The 19,293-nt window shown below is 37.8% G+C and overlaps 2 protein-coding genes across 2 annotated transcripts; one reads left to right on the top strand and one right to left on the bottom strand.

Annotated features, from left to right (window-relative positions):
• The first annotated feature begins 107 nt into the window (after positions 1 to 107).
• LOC118800470 (GTPase IMAP family member 9-like) lies at positions 108 to 2,324 on the top strand. Its single transcript, XM_036560716.1, has 3 exons — positions 108 to 329; positions 613 to 684; positions 782 to 2,324. Exons 1-3 carry the CDS (start codon positions 194 to 196, stop codon positions 2,095 to 2,097), a joined length of 1,524 nt encoding a protein of 507 aa, XP_036416609.1. The 5' UTR covers positions 108 to 193; the 3' UTR covers positions 2,098 to 2,324.
• Positions 2,325 to 11,026: 8,702 nt separating this feature from the next.
• On the bottom strand, positions 11,027 to 16,623 carry LOC118800467 (trichohyalin-like). The gene is made up of 5 exons (XM_036560711.1): positions 16,606 to 16,623; positions 15,113 to 15,144; positions 14,390 to 14,450; positions 12,450 to 13,514; positions 11,027 to 12,356 (listed from the first exon to the last, which is right to left on the bottom strand). Exons 3-5 carry the CDS (start codon positions 14,412 to 14,414, stop codon positions 11,083 to 11,085), a joined length of 2,364 nt encoding a protein of 787 aa, XP_036416604.1. The 5' UTR covers positions 14,415 to 14,450; positions 15,113 to 15,144; positions 16,606 to 16,623; the 3' UTR covers positions 11,027 to 11,082.
• Positions 16,624 to 19,293: the final 2,670 nt, after the last annotated feature.

The raw sequence follows: 19,293 nt of genomic DNA on the forward strand, positions 1-19,293 counted from the left end.
CTCTACTGGAGATCACAGTGAAGGAGGTGGAAAGCAGTAAAAAGCAGCTGGAGACTCTGAGTAAGGAACTGCAGGACAGAGCAGCAAACTACAGGAGATGATGATCCTACTGGAACAACAGAAAACTGAAGTGAGTGAAAAGACAAACAGCTTGAAGAAGGAGAGACTTCTAAGTGAGAGAAACACACAGCTAATGGAAAGAGACAAGCAGGTTGAGGAGAAAGACAGACTTCTAGAGGAGAGAAACAAGCAGCTGCAGGAGAGAACAGATCCAGACTCAGCAGCTCCAGCCAGGAAGAGAAACAGCAAAGACATTAGACCTCCAGACTGTAAGTAACAACTAAGATTGCATAAAATTACAACATATATCACTATGAAACGCTAATCACACAGTGGAGGTGATGCATTAGAATGTGGACTTCAGAAAATGTGTGTTTAATAAGAATTTAAACAAAAACTGTCAATTGTTTTATGATAAGAAGTTTTATAATAATTTAATGATAACATCAAAATATTATGCAGGCACAGTATAACCTATATGTGAATTTAATAATTTATACTGTCGACACACTGTATCTAATGTCCATTATGTCTGATTCTTCTGTTTTATAGTCAGTGGAGAGACTCCAGACTCAGCAGCACCACTCAGGAGAAGAAACAGTAAAGAAGGACTTCCTCCAGATAGTAAATAAATACATTTTCATGTGTTTATTTTATAAATATTCAGAGAATAATATCCACATACACTAACATCATTTCTTCATTCCCTGTTGATTCACAGTGAGTGGAGAATCCTCTACTGAAGCCTCTCCAGAGTCAGTTCCTGTAGCAGAGCTCAGGCTGGTGCTGCTGGGAAGGACTGGATGTGGGAAGAGAGCAGCAGGAAACACCATCCTGGGCAGAAAGGAGAGGAGCCAGGCTGGAGTGTCTACAGTGAGGCAGCAGAGTGAGAGCAGACAGGGGGAGGTGGCTGGGAGGCAGGTGACTGTGGTGGACACGCCTAACTGGTTCTGTCCTGGACTCTCTCTGGAGGAGCTGAGACAGGACGTGGGACTCTGTGTCCATCTGTCTGCCCCAGGACCCCACGCCTTCCTCCTAGTCATACCAGTGAAGCAGTCTACAGGAGAGGAGAGAGGCATGCTGGAGAAAATGGAGGAGATCTTTGGAGAGAGATGTTGGAGGAACACCATGATCCTTTTCACTGTTACTGATGAAGTCCAAGAGAAGAACATTGAAGAGTTTATCCAGTCAGGAAACCAGGAGGTCCAGAGACTTGTAGAGAAATGTGGGAACAGGTTTCACTGTCTCAGCATTAAGGAGAGTGGAGATGGTTCTCAAATCTCAGAGCTGCTGGAGAAGATAGAGAAGATGGTGGAAGGAAACAGAGAGAAATTCTACAGCAGTGAGATCTACCTGGAGACAGAATCTCAGATCAGAGAGATAGAGAGAAGAATTGTTAGAGAAAGAGAGGAGATGAGAGAGAGACAAGAAAGAGAAACTAGAGAGAAACTGGAGAGATGTGAACAGGAGACTTTAATAAAGTTTACAGAATCAACTGCTGACTATCATACAAAGATAACTCAGCATGAAGAGCGAATAACTAAACTAGAGGGAATGTTAAAAGAGGAAAGAGATGAGAAGAGAAAGGTAGAGCTGGAGAGAGAGGTGGAGAGAGAGATTCAGCAGAGGAATGAGGTTCAGTTGGAGCTGGAGAGACTGAAAGAAGAGACTGAAAAGGAGAGGAGAGAGATGGAGGAGAGACACAGGCAGGAGATGGAGGAGATCAAGGAGACCTATGAAGGAGAAGCCAGAATGGAGGCAGAGAGGAACTTCAGGAAGATCATCCTGCCTGAACTCCAGCAGAGAATCTGGGAACTCATGACAAAGAAACAGAAAGAGTTTGATTGTAGGATGGATGAAAAAGAGAGAGAGATGGAAACACTGAGACAGAGACTCAGAGAGGGAGTCAGAGAGGGAATCACAGTAATAGGAGTTGACCGTCAGGAGGACACTAGAGGACCGTTTAGCAGGTTAACACAGCGGCTGCTTTGGGGAACACTCAGTGATCCAGTTATAATCACTCGGTCAGATCAGTGAGAGCTCCTGACCGACTACCAGTCATAGCAGATGCACTGAATAAACTGATAGAGAGAAACCAGGATGAGTGAATTTTCCCTGCAGTGTTACTGTATTTCACTGTACTGTGATTATACAGTATGTTACTGTATTACTGCAGTGTTACTGTATCTGGGTTTATTGTGATTATACAGTATGTTACTGTATTACTGCAGTGTTACTGTATCTGGGTTTATTGTGATTATACAGTATGTTACTGTATTACTGAAGTGTTACTGTATCTGGGTTTATTGTGATTATACAGTATGTTACTGTATTACTGCAGTGTAACTGTATCTTTTTTATTGTGATTATACAGTATGTTACTGTATTACTGCAGTGTAACTGTATCTGGGTTTATTGTGATTATGCAGTATGTTACTGTATTACCACAGTGTAACTGTATCTTTTTTATTGTGATTATACAGTATGTTACTGTACTAATGTATTTTTGATTGATCTCATTCTGAACACTAAATCAGACCAATGAGTTAATGCACAACAGAATCAGTCATTTGAATGATAACAGCTGCTCCAGCCCCTAGAGTGAAGAGGAAAGATCTACTGTGATCTGTTTAGTTTGTCTTCTGCTAATCTTCACCTTTACCTTTTATATATTTGCTTTGTTTGTAATTCAGAAAACAATTGTACAATAAAGGTTTTATATGAGCTGAACTGCTGCAGTCATATTTGTCTTTGTCATCACTATAAAACACATTCCTAGATTTAATCATTTCTTCTTTTCTGTCTTATTTTTAAATTAGTTTCTTAATTCCATAATTCTGGTCTACATAATCACAGCTACTATAAAATTCAGTGGTGAGTCTTTACTGTTTTTTGGTGGTTTTGTTGTTGGTGTTGGAAAAATGTCATTCTGTGTCTCATAGTAACCAACGGCAGCAGCAGCCATGCAAACACTGGCATGGTGACATTTTTCTTTTTACAAATTAGTCGTCTTATTCAGTTACTACATGGACTACAATGCAAATAGGCTGAGTTATTCTTATGTTATAAAAGTATGTAGCAAAACTGGGTCAGTGGGTTCTGGCTGTTTAAGGGGTTAGAAAATATTTGGTCTCACATTAAACACAAACTAGCTTGGCAAAGTTTCTCAACAGTTTAAAGCCATCAATACTCATTGGGACAATACTGACTCTTCTTTCTGTAAATGACTAAGTTTACAAACAAGACTTCAGCATTTAAAGGACTCAAAGGGAAAAGCTGTCACAGGCTAAATTACTTTGCCTGTTTCTTTATTTGTTCTTAAGATCATTAAAAGCTTAAGGTTTTGCCATTTTTGCATAGAATAAACACAGACATATACAGCTTTTAAAAGACATTTATTATGTTTTATTTGAAGGTTATAACAGACATTAACGCGTATACAATTATACACAATTATAATTAGTAGTGAAGCAAAGAGGAAAAAGGTGTATGAAAGACTTGGAAATCTGGCTCCACAAATAAAAACTGAAGTTAGGAATCTTGGTGTAACTCTAGACTCTGATTTAACTTTTAAAGCACATATTAATAACATTACTAAAACTGCTCTCTATCATTTAAGGAATACAGCATGAGTTGAACCTTGTGTCTGTCTGCAGGATGCTAATAAACTGATACATGCGTTTGTGTTTTCTCAACTTGACTACTGTAATGATTTGTTCATAGGATTTCCTGCAAGTACAACCAACAAATTACAACTTGTGCAAAATGCAGCAGCAAGAATATTAACATGGACTAGAAAATAGGATCATGTTGCGCACACACACACTCACACACACTCACACACACACACACGCACACACACGCACACACACCACACACACACCACACACACACAGAGACTCACACACACAGTCTCACACACACACACACACACACACACACACACACACACACACACACACAGAGACTCCACCACGTCTCACACACACACACACACACACACACACACACACACACACACACACACACACACACACACACACCACAGTGCATCATGAACACATTTGTGCAGTGATTCTTTAGTCCAGGAGTGTCCAGTCTTCTCAGCAAGGGGCCAATGTGGCTGCAGGTTTTCATTCCAAACAGGCAGAAGCAACTGATTCTGTTTGTTTATTCAACTGATCTCAGTCAAACATCTAATCATGTGTTCAGCTCCTGCTTTGTTGGAATTTGTTTGCAGAGGAGACTGGATCCTCCATTACTTCGGCTCATTTTTAGTCATTTGTGGTGATTTTATTTGTAGTGTTTCATTATTATTTTCTTCCACAAACATGAATTCACAGAAATCATTTAAGAGCCCAAAGGTGATGTTTATGTAGCTTTAGACTGAGTGGAAATAGTGTCTTTATCATATTAGTGAATATAGAGTTCTGTAGTAATGCTGTACAATTTATATCCCAGCACTCATTGGGCAGAAGGCAACCCATCACAGGGCAGACACACACACACTCAGAACATGCAAACTCTACACAGAAAGGATTATTTAATATTTCTGTGGAATATTGTACATGTCTGATCTACAGCTGTCAGAAGTAGTAATGCTGTACAATCTATATGCTTAAATCATCACAGCATTAAACAATTTTACCACTAAAAATGTGCATTTTAGGAAAAGTAATGTGTATATAAAAGATCTTTTCTTAACATTCACTACAAAGTTTAACCTCTAGGACCCAAAGCCTTCATTTTGCAAAATGCACAGTTGACTTTTATCCAAGAGGAAATAAAATCAATACAAAACACCTTACGCTAATTACAAAAGATTACAGAATTTGCAGGCGCTAAGTAAATTTCTTATAACAAAATAATCAAATTCATAAAGATATCAAATTTCTGTTAGATATGTCAGATAATGGCACCCAAAATACCAGATAATTTCCCCCAAAATGGGGCTTATGGGGGGTTAAATGTCTAAAAAACATGAATTAAAAGGTCATTTTCTATATATTCACTCTGTAGCTTATTTGTTATATTGAAACCATCCTATAAATGATTAACATCTGCTTACCATGCTGCTAATTTTTCTTATTATTAGCTAATTTCAGCTGTTAGCATCTCCTCCTGCTGATTCTGTCGTGTTTCTGACTGAAATCACAGATAAAGAGACTCAACAGACCCTCATTCATTCAAATAGATCATAATACTGAGATTACTGGGTGAAGATCATTTGAACACACTGATTTAATGTGTGAACACAGTGTGTTTGTCTGTACTTGTGACTGAGATGAAGAACAGATCACATTTTATGATTAGATGTCCCAGTTTTGCTGAAAATGTTAGGTAAAGTGTGTTTAAAGAAAATATATCATAAATATATATTATCATGTTTTTAAGCACAACATGCTATGAAGACCATGGCATATAACAGGTCTTATTATATTAAAGCCAGGATATTTAATTACAATCCTAATTAACTAATGAATTCCAATTATGTTTGTGTCCCACTGTCTGTTATGTGAACGTTTCACTTAGTTCACCCTGCTGCTCCATTAAATGTGTAATAGACCAATTTATTTTCATTCTATCTTTAAAAACAGAGTTTTGAAGTAATTGTGCATCAGCTTGTTGTTATGAGTTGTCATGAGAAGAGAAATTGTGTTTGTATTGTTAGTTTCTGGTGCCATAAAACATAACTGCAGAAAGATAATCATTTCATATACAGTTTATATTTCAGTCACATTTTAATCTTTAAATTATACCTTCAAATGTCTCTACAGTAAAATTTACTTTATATTAAACTCCAGAAAATGCCTGCAGTCAACATTAAAAGTTAATCACATTCCAGCCCACTTTTACCCTGTTCTTCAGTGGTCAGGACCCCCATGGACCCTCACAGAGCAGGTACTATTTGGGTGGTGGATCATTCTCAGCACTGCAGTAACACTGACGTGCTGGTGGTGTGTTAGTGTGTGTTGTGCTGGTATGAGTGGATCAAACACAGCAGCTCTGCTGGAGTTTTTAAACACTGTGTCCACTCTATTAGACACTCCTACCTTGTCAGTTCACCTTGTCGATGTAAAGTCAGAGACGATAGCTCATCTGCTGCTGCACAGTTTGTGTTGGTCATCCTCTAGTCCTTCATCAGTGGTCACAGGACGCTGCCCACTGGACACTATTGGCTGGATATTTTTGGTTGGTGGACTATTCTCAGTCCAGCAGTGACACTGAGGTGTCTGATCCACTCAGACCAGCGCAACACACACTAACACACCACCACAACGTCAGTGTTACTGCAGTGCTGAGAATGATCCACCACCCAAATAGTACCTGCTCTGTGGGGGTCCATGGGGGTCCTGACCACTGAAGAACAGGGTAAAAGGGGGCTAACAAAGTATGCAGAGAAACAGATGGACTACAGTCTGTAATTGTAGAACTACAAAGTGCACCTATATAGTAAGTGGAGCTGATAAAATGGACAATGAGTGTAGAAACAAGGGGGTGGTCATAATGTTATGCCTGATTGGTGTAAGTAACAATAATAGGGAAAGAGCTCAACTCTGATATTAGAATGTGAGTGTGTGTGTGTGTGTGTGTGTGTGTGTGTGTGTGTGTGTGTGTGTGTGTGTGTGTGTCTACAGTCACTGGAAAGCTGATCAGATGCTCTGGAGACTCTGAATCCTCCATATTTATGCTTTTCACATGAATTTCTCTCTGATCTCCCCCAGAGCTGTCAAATCTAAACACTCTGAAGATTCATCATTGTACTAAACACACACACAGCAGTTTTCAACAGTGTTCTTAACAGCAGCAGTTAAATGCTGCAATATTAGTTTAATTAGTTTTATTTGTAATGTTTTCTCTCAGCACTGAACTGAGCTTTGTCCATTTAACACATATTGCTGCTGTTGCTTTGTTAGTCCATGAGATGGAAGCAGAGTTCTAACAGTGTTTCCTCCACAGAGAAAGAGATCTGAGATCTGATGTCACTCTGCTGTTTTCTCATGATCACTACATATTTGGGCAGTGATTTGGTCTTGAGAAATTAAAGTGCAGATGTAGTGGAGCTCTTACTTGAACAGACAGCACTGTGTGTAGCCACAACACTAGCTGGACTAGTGAGATTTTCACCTCAACAATGAATGTGGTTTTATCATTTCAGATGATTTTGCTCTGATCTGTAGCAGAAATTCATACAACAAAACTGTATCATAGAACAAGAAAAGAAAGTACAAGTTCAATAGAAGTTGTGTGAAAGTTTTAAATGTGTCTAATATCAAAATAAAATAGTTTGTTCAGACATACAGTTCTGTCCACCATTATTGGCACCCCTGAATTGTAAGTACATAATGTACAATATCTACAAAAATAAAAACATGTTGTGAAACAAATAAAAGCAATAGAGGGTCAAAAAGCATAAAAATAGAAATATAGATATGACAGAATTATTGGCACCCTATTGATGAATTCCTTTCAGATTAGACAAGATTAGGCTCACCTGTGATAAATTGGAAATTAGAATCACCTGTGATAAATGAGGGCTCACATGACTTCATTTAACCAATGAATGGTAAAAAGGCCTCTTTACTTTCTCTGATCCCTTTTCACAATGCTGAAGACACAAGAGCTGTCTGAGAGCATCAGAAGTGCTACTGTCTCTAAGCCCAAGAATGGTGAAGGGTACAAGGCCATCTCCAAAGTCCTCGCCATCCCTGTTTCAACAGTGTGTAATGTAATTAGGAACTTTATTGCTCATGGAACTATTAAGAACCTCCTAAGATGTGGGTCAAAGAGGAAAATCAGTGAGTCCTCAAAGGTTGGTGTGAAAAAAAACCATGATTAATATCCAAAAAGCTAAAGGCAGACCTGGAGCAATCTGGCGTGATGGTTTCAATCTGTACCATACGCCACACACCAAAGACTTCATGAATGAAGGACAAGGAAGACTCCATTGCTGAAAGAAATATATAAGAAGGCAAGATTGATTTTTGTCAAAATTAACCTAAACCAACCACAGTCCTTTTGGGCAAATGTGTTGTGGACTGACGAAATGAAAATAGAGCTCTCTGGCAATGCGGACCAGCAGTTTGTTTATATGAAATGAAATTAAATGAAGCTTGAAAGCAAAAGGACACTGCCTACAGTCAAACTTGGTGGTCAGTCCATAATGTTGCGGGGTAATTTTGCTGCCTCAGAAACTGGAGGCCTCAACTGGATTAAAGGAATAATGAAATCAGAAGATTACGAAGGCATTTTAGAGCGAAATGTGCTACCTACTGTAAGAAAGCTAGGTTTGGGTCAGGGATTATGGGTCCTCCAGCATGATAAAGACCCAAAGCACACATCAAAAAGTAGAATCGTTGCAAAAGAAGAAGTGGACTATTTTAAACTGGTCAGCAATGAATCCTGATCTCAATCCCATTAAAAATTTTAAGAGACAGCTGAAATCTGTCACAGGGAAGGGACACCCTGCAAACATCCAAGAGCTTGAAAAGTTTGCAGTAGAGAAGTGGGAAAAACTACCAGCAGAATGGTACAAGACCATCATAATCACAATAATAACTTGTCCAGCTTGATTATGAACATTAAAAAATCCATATTGATGAAGAGCACTTATTGGTCTGATACTCTAAAGCTTACAAAAGACTGCAGTGAGAAGTACATTCAGAGTCAAGTGCCTGATCAGTGTTTAGTGTTATTACTACATTAATACAGTGAAAACAGCACTGAATCCACTCACTGCTTTAGTGTTTCAGTTCACAGCAGTTGAGCCACTAATGTGACTGATGTTCAATATAAAGACCTAAGATGCAGATAAAATGGTGCACAAACAGTTTCACATTGACCTGCTGGACTCAGCCTGGAGTGATATCCAAATGTGATTGTGCAGAAACTTTTGTTTGTAAATCACATTTAAGTAAAAGATTTTATCGGTCATGCAGATTATACAGTAAACTGCAGTGAACTCCTTTAAACTAGTGTAACTGATGTGACTTAATGATAGAGATTGTCAGAAGCTGATAGATGAGCAGTAGGAGTGTAACGATACATTGTGACATATCACAATGCAAATATGTGATGATGTGCATTGTGGTAATGGACGATATCAAGTGTGTGCTGTTTATTATGCCATCTAATGCAATTGCATTATTTAAACACCAGATTGTGCAATCGATTTTACCCACACCAGCACATCATATGTTATGCTCCCATACGCCACAGTCTTTAGCCTCATGAATAGCCTTGCAGCTTCTTCCATTCTGCCATGGAAACTGGTGAAGGTGTATCTGAGATTGAGGTTGCTCCGTCGTGTTTTAAATCCGAGGTGTGGCAACATTTTGGTTTTACCGTTTCCCAAAACAAAAATAACAACAGGGCAAAAACCGTGGCCTACTAAACAGCTACCACAACAAATATAATACAGCATTTACAGCTCAATCACAGTGAAAAGCTCCTGCCACTGCCTGCGAGGAAAAAAGTGCTCAAAGGCCAAACATCTCTACAAAGTGCTTTTGCAGCCCCACTTCCACAATCTAGCATAAGAGCCCAAGAAATAACCAGTTGCATTGGTGTTATTATTGCGAAGGACATGAGGCTCTTTTCTGAAGTCGATAATTATAGATTTCTGCTTCTAGTTGGAAGGCTGGAGCCCAAGTACAGCATCCAATCACATCCACACTTCAGTCACACTTTTACCAGCCCTGTACAATAAAACAAAAGCAAAGGTGATGCAAACTTTGAAAGAGGCAGACGGCAAAGCAATAACAACAGACGGGTGGACACAGCTTTCCAGAGCTGTGTCACTACAACGGCACATTTGATCACTGTAGAGTGGGAAATGGTGAGCATCATACTCCAAACTCTCTTTTTGAGTCACACACTGGGCTAAACATAGCTGAGGTGTTGAACTTTTGGATTCGGAACTAATCACAACATTGCTGTTGTTATGGACAATGCACGCAATATGGAGGTAGCAGTGAAAGAGGCTGGGCTAGCGTTGTAAGTGTTTTGCCCACTATTTAAATCTTGCTTCCCAAGCAGGCCTAAGTGCAAATCATGTCAATCGATTGCTCAGTCAAGTGAGACGCATAGTCGCCTTCTTCCACTGAAGTGCCCGTGGCTTAACAGGAACTGCTACAGATCCCACCACAGAAACTCATCATGGATGTCATCACACAATGAAATAACTCACTAGAAATGCTTGAACGCTATCTCGAACAACAAGCAGCCACAATGGCAGCTCTTGTGAGTACAGAGGTACATCGATCGATATAAATCGATACTCTGGACGGCTTTGACATCAGTGATGCTGAGGATATTGTGAAACTTCTGAAACCTCTGAAAACAGCCCCCACCGCACCCAGAGTGTCACTCATTACTTGTTTGCTTTCCAATTCTCTGTGTGTGCATCACTGTGATTACTAGATTTAAAACTCAGTTTAGGTGTATATTTGAAAGAAACAGGTAAAGAGGAATGGTATGAGGGAAAACACATAACTCTGCATATATGTGACTGAATATACATACATCTTTAATGATTTTTAGTTTAGTTGAAGCTATTTTTTCACCTTTCCATATGTGAAAATGAGACATGATCTCAGACTGTGTTTGGTATAAGACATGTCCCTTATCTCTCCTAAGTCCAACATTGTGAAGGAAACAGAAAAGGTGGGAGCAAGGGCCATTGATTGAGACCCCAAAAATGACCTGCAGGGCACAGCACATGGAACTGATCAGGTCCAATGTGCTTTATTTTGCATTGTTTACACTTCAGAAGTAAAAAATGAATGTTGTTCAAAATTTTTATCCATTCAAATTTTGTTTAAAGTATCATAAGAAAATCGAATCTTGAGCAGAGTGTATCATTACACCCCGAATGAGCAGCATCTGCATCTTGTATTATGAATAATAGTAACACTGTATGTACATAAATCATAATATCAGCAGTTTTACTGTAACAGGCAGTGTTTAAACCCACCCAGCCTGTTCTATCCAGTCTGTATGTCCAGCAGTAGAGGAGCTCTCTCAGCATGTTGAGAGTCTCCTACTGACCTCCTTCTGCTCCTGGGCAGCTCCTCCTGTATATTTATGGACCTCCTCAAGTAAAGTACTACTAAGTTCTCTCACTCTGAGTCTCAGTTTCTCCAGCTCTCTGTCCTTCTCCTCCATCTGTCTGCTGAACTCTTCCTGCATCTTTGACTTTGAGGCCAAAATGTTTCTCTGGAGTTCAGGCAGGATGATCTTCATGAGGTTCCTCTCTGCCTCCATTCTGGCTTCTCCTTCATACGTCTCCCTGATCTCCTCCATCTCCTGTCTGTGTCTCTCCTCCATCTCTCTCCTCTCCCGCTCTCTCTTTTCTTTTAGTTTCTTCACCTTTTCATCTATTTCTGTTCTTCTCTCTAACTCTCTTTCCAGCTCTCGTTCCAGTTCTCTCTTTTTCTCTTCATCCCTCTCTTCTTTCCTTCTTCTTTCTAGCTCAGTTGTTCGGTCATTCAGTGGTTTTATCTCTCCTTTATGCTCCTGTATGGATCCCTCTATCTTTCTCAGGGACTTCTGCACCTCCTTTTCTAGTTTTTCTTTCATTTTTCTCACTTCCTTTGCCTTAGTTTCTTCTCTTGCCTTCATAATATTTGTCTCCATTGTTCTGATCTGAGATTGTGTCTCCAGGTAGATCTCACTGCTGTAGAATTTCTCTCTGTTTCCCTTCACCATCTTCTCGATCTTCTCCAGCAGCTCTGAGGTTTGAGAACCATCTCCACTCTCCTTAATGCTGAGACAGTGAAACCTGTTCCCACATTTCTCTACAAGCCTCTGGACCTCCTGCTTTCCTGACTGGATAAACTCTTCAATGTTCTTCTCTTGGACTTCATCAGTCACAGTGAAAAGGATCATGGTGTTCCTCCAACATCTCTCTCCAAAAATCTCCTCCATTTTCTCCAGCATGCCTCTCTCCTCTCCTGTAGACTGCTTCACTGGTATGACTAGGAGGAAGGCGTGGGGTCCTGGGGCAGACAGATGGACACAGAGTCCCACGTCCTGTCTCAGCTCCTCCAGAGAGAGTCCAGGACAGAACCAGTCAGGAGTGTCCACCACAGTCACCTGCCTCCCAGCCACCTCCTCCTGTCTGCTCTCACTCTGCTGCCTTACTGTAGACGCTCCAGCCTGGCTCCTCTCCTCTCTGCCCAGGATGGTGTTTCCTGCTGCTCTCTTCCCACATCCAGTCCTCCCCAGCAGCACCAGCCTGAGCTCTGCTACAGGAAGTGACTCTGGAGAGGCTGAAGTAGAGGATTCTCCACTCACTGTAAAACAAAAAGAACAAAGAAATGAGGCATGACATAAATATAGACGTCCTTCATATTCATTTTGTTAATTATTTTAATAAAATTACTCACTTTCTGGAGGATTCCCCTCTTTGCTGCTTCTCCTCCTGGCTGGAGCTGCTGAGTCTGGATCTGTTCTCTCCTGCAGCTGCTTGTTTCTCTCCTCTAGAAGTCTGTCTTTCTCCTCAACCTGCTTGTCTCTTTCCATTAGCTGTGTGTTTCTCTCACTTAGAAGTCTCTCCTTTTCTTCAAGCTGTTTGTCTTTTTCACTCACTTCAGTTTTCTGTTGTTCCAGTAGGATCATCATCTCCTGTAGTTTGCTGCTCTTGTCCGGCAGTTCCTTTCTCAGAGTCTCCAGCTGCTTTTTACTGCTTTCCACCTCTTTCACTGTGATCTCCAGTAGAGTCTCTTTCTCTCTCAGCAGTTTGATCTGATTCTCCAGTTGTGAGTCTTTATCTTTAAGCTGTTTATTAACACTTTCTAATCTTTCATTAGTTTCCTTTAATAATGAATCTCTCTTATCAACAGTCTCTAAATGTTCTTTTATAATCGTGTTTTTATCTTTCAGTTCTTGTTTTGTCTCTTTTAATTCTTCATCTTTCTCCACAAGTCTTTTCTCCATTTCTTCCACTTTTATTCTGTGATTCTCCTCTAATTTCTTTGTTTGTTTCAGTTCATCTTTTACTTCACTGAGAAGTTTCTCCTTCTCTTCTAATTCATTGTCCTTCATCTGCAGTGTTTTTACATTGTCTGTCAGAAGTTGTTCTTTCTCCTGCAGTTCCTTTCTCAGAGTCTCCAGCTGCTTTTTACCGCTTTCCTCCTCTTTCACTGTGATCTCCAGTAGAGTCTCTTTCTCTCTCAGCAGTTTGATCTGATTCTCCAGTTGTGAGTCTTTATCTTTAAGCTGTTTCTGATTCATCTCACATTCTTCATTTATCTGTTCTAGTTTTCTTTTTGTCTCTCTGAGAAGTGTTTCTTTCTCTTCCAGCATCTTGTCCTTCATCTGAAGTGTCTCTGCGATTGTTTTCAGAAGTTTTTCTTTCTTTTGAATTTGTTTGTCTTTTTCCATCAGTTGTGTATTTCTCTCCATTAGAAGACTCTCTTTGTCTTTAAGAAGTTTGCTCAGTCCTGGTGACTCTATGACAAACACATTAATTTAACATTTAACATCCAGGTAGTCATCAGACTGATTTATACATTAAAACAACATGAAATGGTTACAAATATGCTGCCGAATTTCGGAGACATTGATTAACGATAGTTTTGAGAGAAGATTTTGGCCTGAAATGCATTTTTTTCCCAATTTATTCATGGTTGAGAGGTACACGCAGGGAGTTTTAATGTCCCCAAAAAAGTATTTCTTTAGATTTACCACTGTTTTACCATCATCAGCATTGTATATAAAATCTCAGAAGACAGGTGTGGGTTCACTGGAAGTTTTAAATAGTAAAGTAAATTGCTATGCTTGCATTGTAGCATCACAACCCCTGATTCTTTTCACCACCACTGTAAATAAATCAGTCAGTAAATTTCAATACAATCAACTATTTCACATCAAACCACTCGGAATGATTTTGTTTACGTCTCAACCACTGAATTTTTAAAATATGTTTTGAGTTCACCTTTAAGCTACTCAGATGCTTTAAATAGGAATAAACACATAAATATAGTGATGAAAACTGATTGAAGGAGTATCAGCAAAGTCACATCATCATCACATCCTCTAAAACAGGCCTTTAACAGAATAGAGTGATGATGTTAAACAGTTATCAGAGAAAGATTCTCTAAAACTGCAGCAGAGAGATCTGAATAATTTATATCAAAACCAGTGAAACACAGAGTCTGTGATGTGATAGTTTCATAACACTGCATTATATAAATATTATGACCAAACCTTTTAATTATAATAATTTTTTTTTTATGTTTTTGGGAAACTTGCTCACACTATAATATTAGAATATAACAGGTTTAACTGTCACTGATTTTAATGTTGTATCTCTTTTAAAACTCACCGGTCAGCAGAGCAGATTCCTTCATTTTCAGTCTCTCTTCTTCTGTCCATTCTCTGTCACTCTGAATAAAAAAGTGTGAAGATTTCATACATGATGTCATTCTGTATGTTATATGACCAATAACTGTTTCTCTGTTTAAATCACTGTTGGTGTGTCAGTATGAATCACTGAAAGCTGATATTAATAACAGCAGAGACTCTGATGAGTTTAACTGATTAAACTGATATTGTGTTTAAAATGGTAGCATATTTTAAAACCTGTGTTTAGAGAACATTAAGGACACTGTCTGTTTGCCGCTGTGCCACTTTAAACACAGTCTGACTGAGAAAGACAGATACACTACAGACACTGTGCTGTGATCATCACAGACAATATTTTATTAATAACTGAAAAAGAGCTTTTTCATCTTATATTTTTAGTTTTCATAATAAATCATTCATCAGTCATGAGTTCATGGGAAGTGAATAACAGATCCACAGAAACGCAGCATCAGAAAAGAGGAATTAAAATAGTTCAGCTCTGCAGCTTCTGAGGATCATGATCACTTACAGAACACTGATCAGCATCAACACTGTACTAACACTCAACTCAACACCATGAAAGAGAAAAGAAGCAACTAACGTAACTCATAACTAAACAAATATAAATTTAATGAACAATGAAAACTGAACAGCCTTCACTCACGCTAATATTTATTTTTATAATTTATTAAAATGTGCTCACCTGAGAAACGTAGACTCTCTGAACTCGAGACTCTGATTAGAGAGAAAATAAGAACATATATTTAAAGTACATACTAAGACAAAACATCACATCCATATTTTCTTTAGTAAGACATGAAGATGTGCAGATGTTTAAAGAGCCCACATAGAAAACATCATTTTCATCATTTGTTTTAATTAAAGTTTAATGTAGTTTGGAAACAGTGTTGAATTGTCAAAATGTACTGTTCACTCTCCAGTTCATACAGTCCATATATGGAAACTAGCTTCAAATACAGCCCATTTTAAGTTCACTGTGTTTATGATGCCTTTTACACATTTACATATATTTGTCTACTCAGCAGACAAAAGTTTAGTCCCACTAATTCACACACAAGTAATAAGGAGTATTTAGGACTTCAGTGAGACATACACTGAGACAGCATAGACATTTAAAGAGCCCCTATCATCATATATATATATATATATATATATATATATGTATATACATGGCACGAAAGCCAACACATTTTTATATATTCATCTATTCAGCAGGAAGTAAGCATAAGGAGGGTTTCAGCCTGCACTGCTTTTTTAATGAGGCACAATACAGGCCAATCAGAACTCATTTACAGATATCAATCCTAAAGGCACAGTAACACAAACAGCCTGTTTAAAACCAAGTAATGAAGCAAAGATAAAAAAAAAAAATAATGTAAAACTGAATTATGACTGTTTTGATACATAAAACAGCTTATGTTTTCTAAGTGGACCCAAGAAGAAAAAATGTTTTTATGTCTGATATTCTACAGTCTGAGAGGAAAAATTAATGAGCTCTAAAAGTGAAACTGCAAATTAACAAGATCAAAAAATGAAGCTAGTTTGAAGTCTGAGATCTGCTGCTCTGTAGCTTCTGAGAAGTTAGTCTGTTTCTCTCCTCAATAAGTCTGACTCTCTGCTGCTTCTCTGACTGTCTGTAACCTGTTATTCTGTTCAATAAACTTTGTATTAAAATCCTGCTGACCAGTTATCATATTTCTTTATTAGCTACATTACTGTCTTCATAGAACAGTATTAAATAAATGCTGATATAAACGTGACTCTGCCATTAAAGTTCATGTAAGGAAATGATTCTAACACAAATTTCTGATTATATTAATGATAATCAGTGTGAGAAACTGTGAGCTTCACTGTGTAATTTGTCAGTATCAGTGTGTAGATCAGATGTGTGTGTGTGTGTGTGTGTGTGTGTGTGTGAGTGTGTGTGAGTCTGTGTGTGAATGAGGTAACAGTGTTATTAATGGTGTTCAGTCATCTCAGGCTGCTGTGAGCTCTACACTATAGTGATACATACAGAGCTGAAGTGTGTGTTAGTAACTCTTTCTGCTGATGATGTTCAGCTGAACACTCTGAACACACAGTACAGATAAATACATTCAGTCTTTACAACACAAACATTCTTCATCAACAATCAGCACATCACAATAAAAGCATTACACACTGAATTATACTCACCTCTCTGTGCTTCTCTCCGTGATCGGCGCTGTGAAGTGAATAATATAATGTGAAGATTTCATGTACAGAATCATAAGTGAATTGTTATATGTAAATATTAGAAAGCTGGAAATGATAAAGTCAAAGTGACTTCATCAAAGTGAATGTGGATGATGCTGCACTGTTGTCTGGGGTCTTTATTTCCTATATGAGGAACTGATACAGACTGACAGTGTTACATTATAGAACTAGACATTTCTATTTCAGTATGTTATATGCTACTGTAATTTTCTGCAATTTGTCTGTGTTCTCTCTCTCTCTCTCTCTCTCTCTCTCTCTCTCTCTCTCTCTCTCTCTCTCTCTCTGTGTATGTCTGTATTGAATGTAGTTCATGTGATAAGAGTTTAAAATCAGTCATTACCAGCAGAGAAAGAAGTAAACATAGTTATGTACTCACCCACCGTACTGTGGAATAAAAACAGAACGAAACACAAAGTTAGTCAAATCTCAATGAGAAACACTTTTATAATTATAATATTTGAGTCTTTTTAACTCTTTATCTCCTTATCAGAATCTCCTTTTCTCATCTGTACTGTAGTTCTTCATCCTTCACTACTGAACTGTCACTCAATGCTTTCAGTACAACTCCATGAAGATGTTCAGCTAAACAGTTAAAGTGTAAACCTACAGCAGAAACTCAACCCTTATAGAAATGATTGGTAACACTTTACAATAAGGTTCCTTAGTAAACTAGTAATTATGCATCAACAACTCATGAACTAATATAGTAATTATCAGTAATGAATAATGTGTTATGCTTCATTACTGATGAATAAACATGAGAAGGAATTGTTTTTATTCCTTCAGCAGTTAAAATCAGATAAAGTACATTTACAGAATGAACAGACAGATTAACTCATATAATAACTAAGATTAACTGATATATGAACTAAAAGATGAACTGATATAATAACTATTATTAACTAATATAGTGTCAATCAGGAACAGATCATGAAGGAACATATGAAATAAATCATTAAGAAACGGTAAATATAAGAAGAGAGTTTTGTGTTCTGAAGCTTCATGAATGAATGAGGATCATGAGCTGAAGGAAAACTAATGAATAAACTGAATGAAAGACTAAAAGATGAATCTCTATTGTAACAGTCAGGAGTCGGAGCTTCAGGAGAGCCTAATACTCAAACACCATCAACACGTTTTCAGGTTTATGTGGAGAACTGAGAGCTGAAAACAGCTCAAATCAGAGCCGTCAAGCAGCAGGTCAGGCTTTTTTACTGTGCTGATCATTCTGGGTTCGTTTCCCAAAATCACTTCATTAACATGTTTTTAAGAAAGTTTGTTAAATAGTGAGTTTTCTCAGAAACACTTCTTCACTAAAGAACCACATAATTAGAGTTCTTTATTAGAGTCTTATTTTATTAGAATTAGCTCTGCAAAAGCCAGAGGATAATAACATTTAGATCTATTTTCATCAATATTAGTGTCAATAAATTATATATATATATATATATATATATATATATATATATATATAAAACAATTCCTTCTCATGTTTGTTCATCAGTAATGAATCATAACACATTATTCATTACTGATAATTACTATATTAGTTCAGGAGTTGTTGATGCATAATTACTAGTATATATATATATATATATAGTATATATATATATATATATATATATATATATTATATATATAAAACTTTGCTTGCGTTTATTAAATAAATGAAGCTTTTTTTTTTCTTGAATGTTTGTTGATGGAAATCCATGATGTGTCCTGTCAGGCTGAAGCTGAGCTGGCTTGAAATATCTCAGCTGTAAAACTGTAGTATTGCTGTGATTTTACAGATGTAGAGAATCTTCACCATCATCACCAGATCTACAGGCTGGAGATCACATTCACTCACATTCTTCACCTTAAACTCTTTAGAAGATTATTAGATTAAGATAAGATTTAATCTTCAATCTATGTTTTATTTTATTGTTTTGATCATTATTTTAATGTATTCATTTTGTAATTTATATTTAAATTTGGTCTAAATTAGTTTGTTTGTATTTTACACTGAAAGACATTAATTTCAGTTTGAAATATTGTGATTACATCAAATGGTCAGATGGGGGCGCTGGACTTAATACAGCTCCTGGGGGGAGGGGACATCGCTCAAGAGAAATGAGATTGACTGAAGTGTGAATAAAGATGCACAGTTTCGGTTTTATCTCCTCACTACGCGCAGCTCAACTCTGCATACGTCCCTTTTTGTGTCTGTAGTTTGTGGATCTGCAGCTTTAATTAGTTAAGAAAAGGATTTTTTGTGAGAGTCAGTCAGCAGCCTGTAGTGACGTCACGTATTAAACATAATATTTTAATAATTAATATACACTGATCAGGCATAACATTATGACCACCTCCTTGTTTCTACGCTCAATGTTCATTTTATTTGCTCCACTTACTGTATAGGTGCACTTTGTAGTTCTACAATTACAGACTGTAGTGTCAGATCCACTCATACCAGCACAACATAAACTAACACACCACTACAAACCATAAAATGCAGCTATGTAGTAAGTGGAGTTGATCAAATGGACAATGAGTATAGAAACAAGGAGGTGCAATACTATGCCTGATCAGTGCATATTGTGAGTATTAATGATCTGAATACAGTCTGTAGATTTCACTGGATGTTTA

Source organism: Colossoma macropomum, unplaced genomic scaffold, assembly GCF_904425465.1.
Source record: "Colossoma macropomum unplaced genomic scaffold, Colossoma_macropomum, whole genome shotgun sequence".
NCBI lineage: Eukaryota > Metazoa > Chordata > Actinopteri > Characiformes > Serrasalmidae > Colossoma > Colossoma macropomum.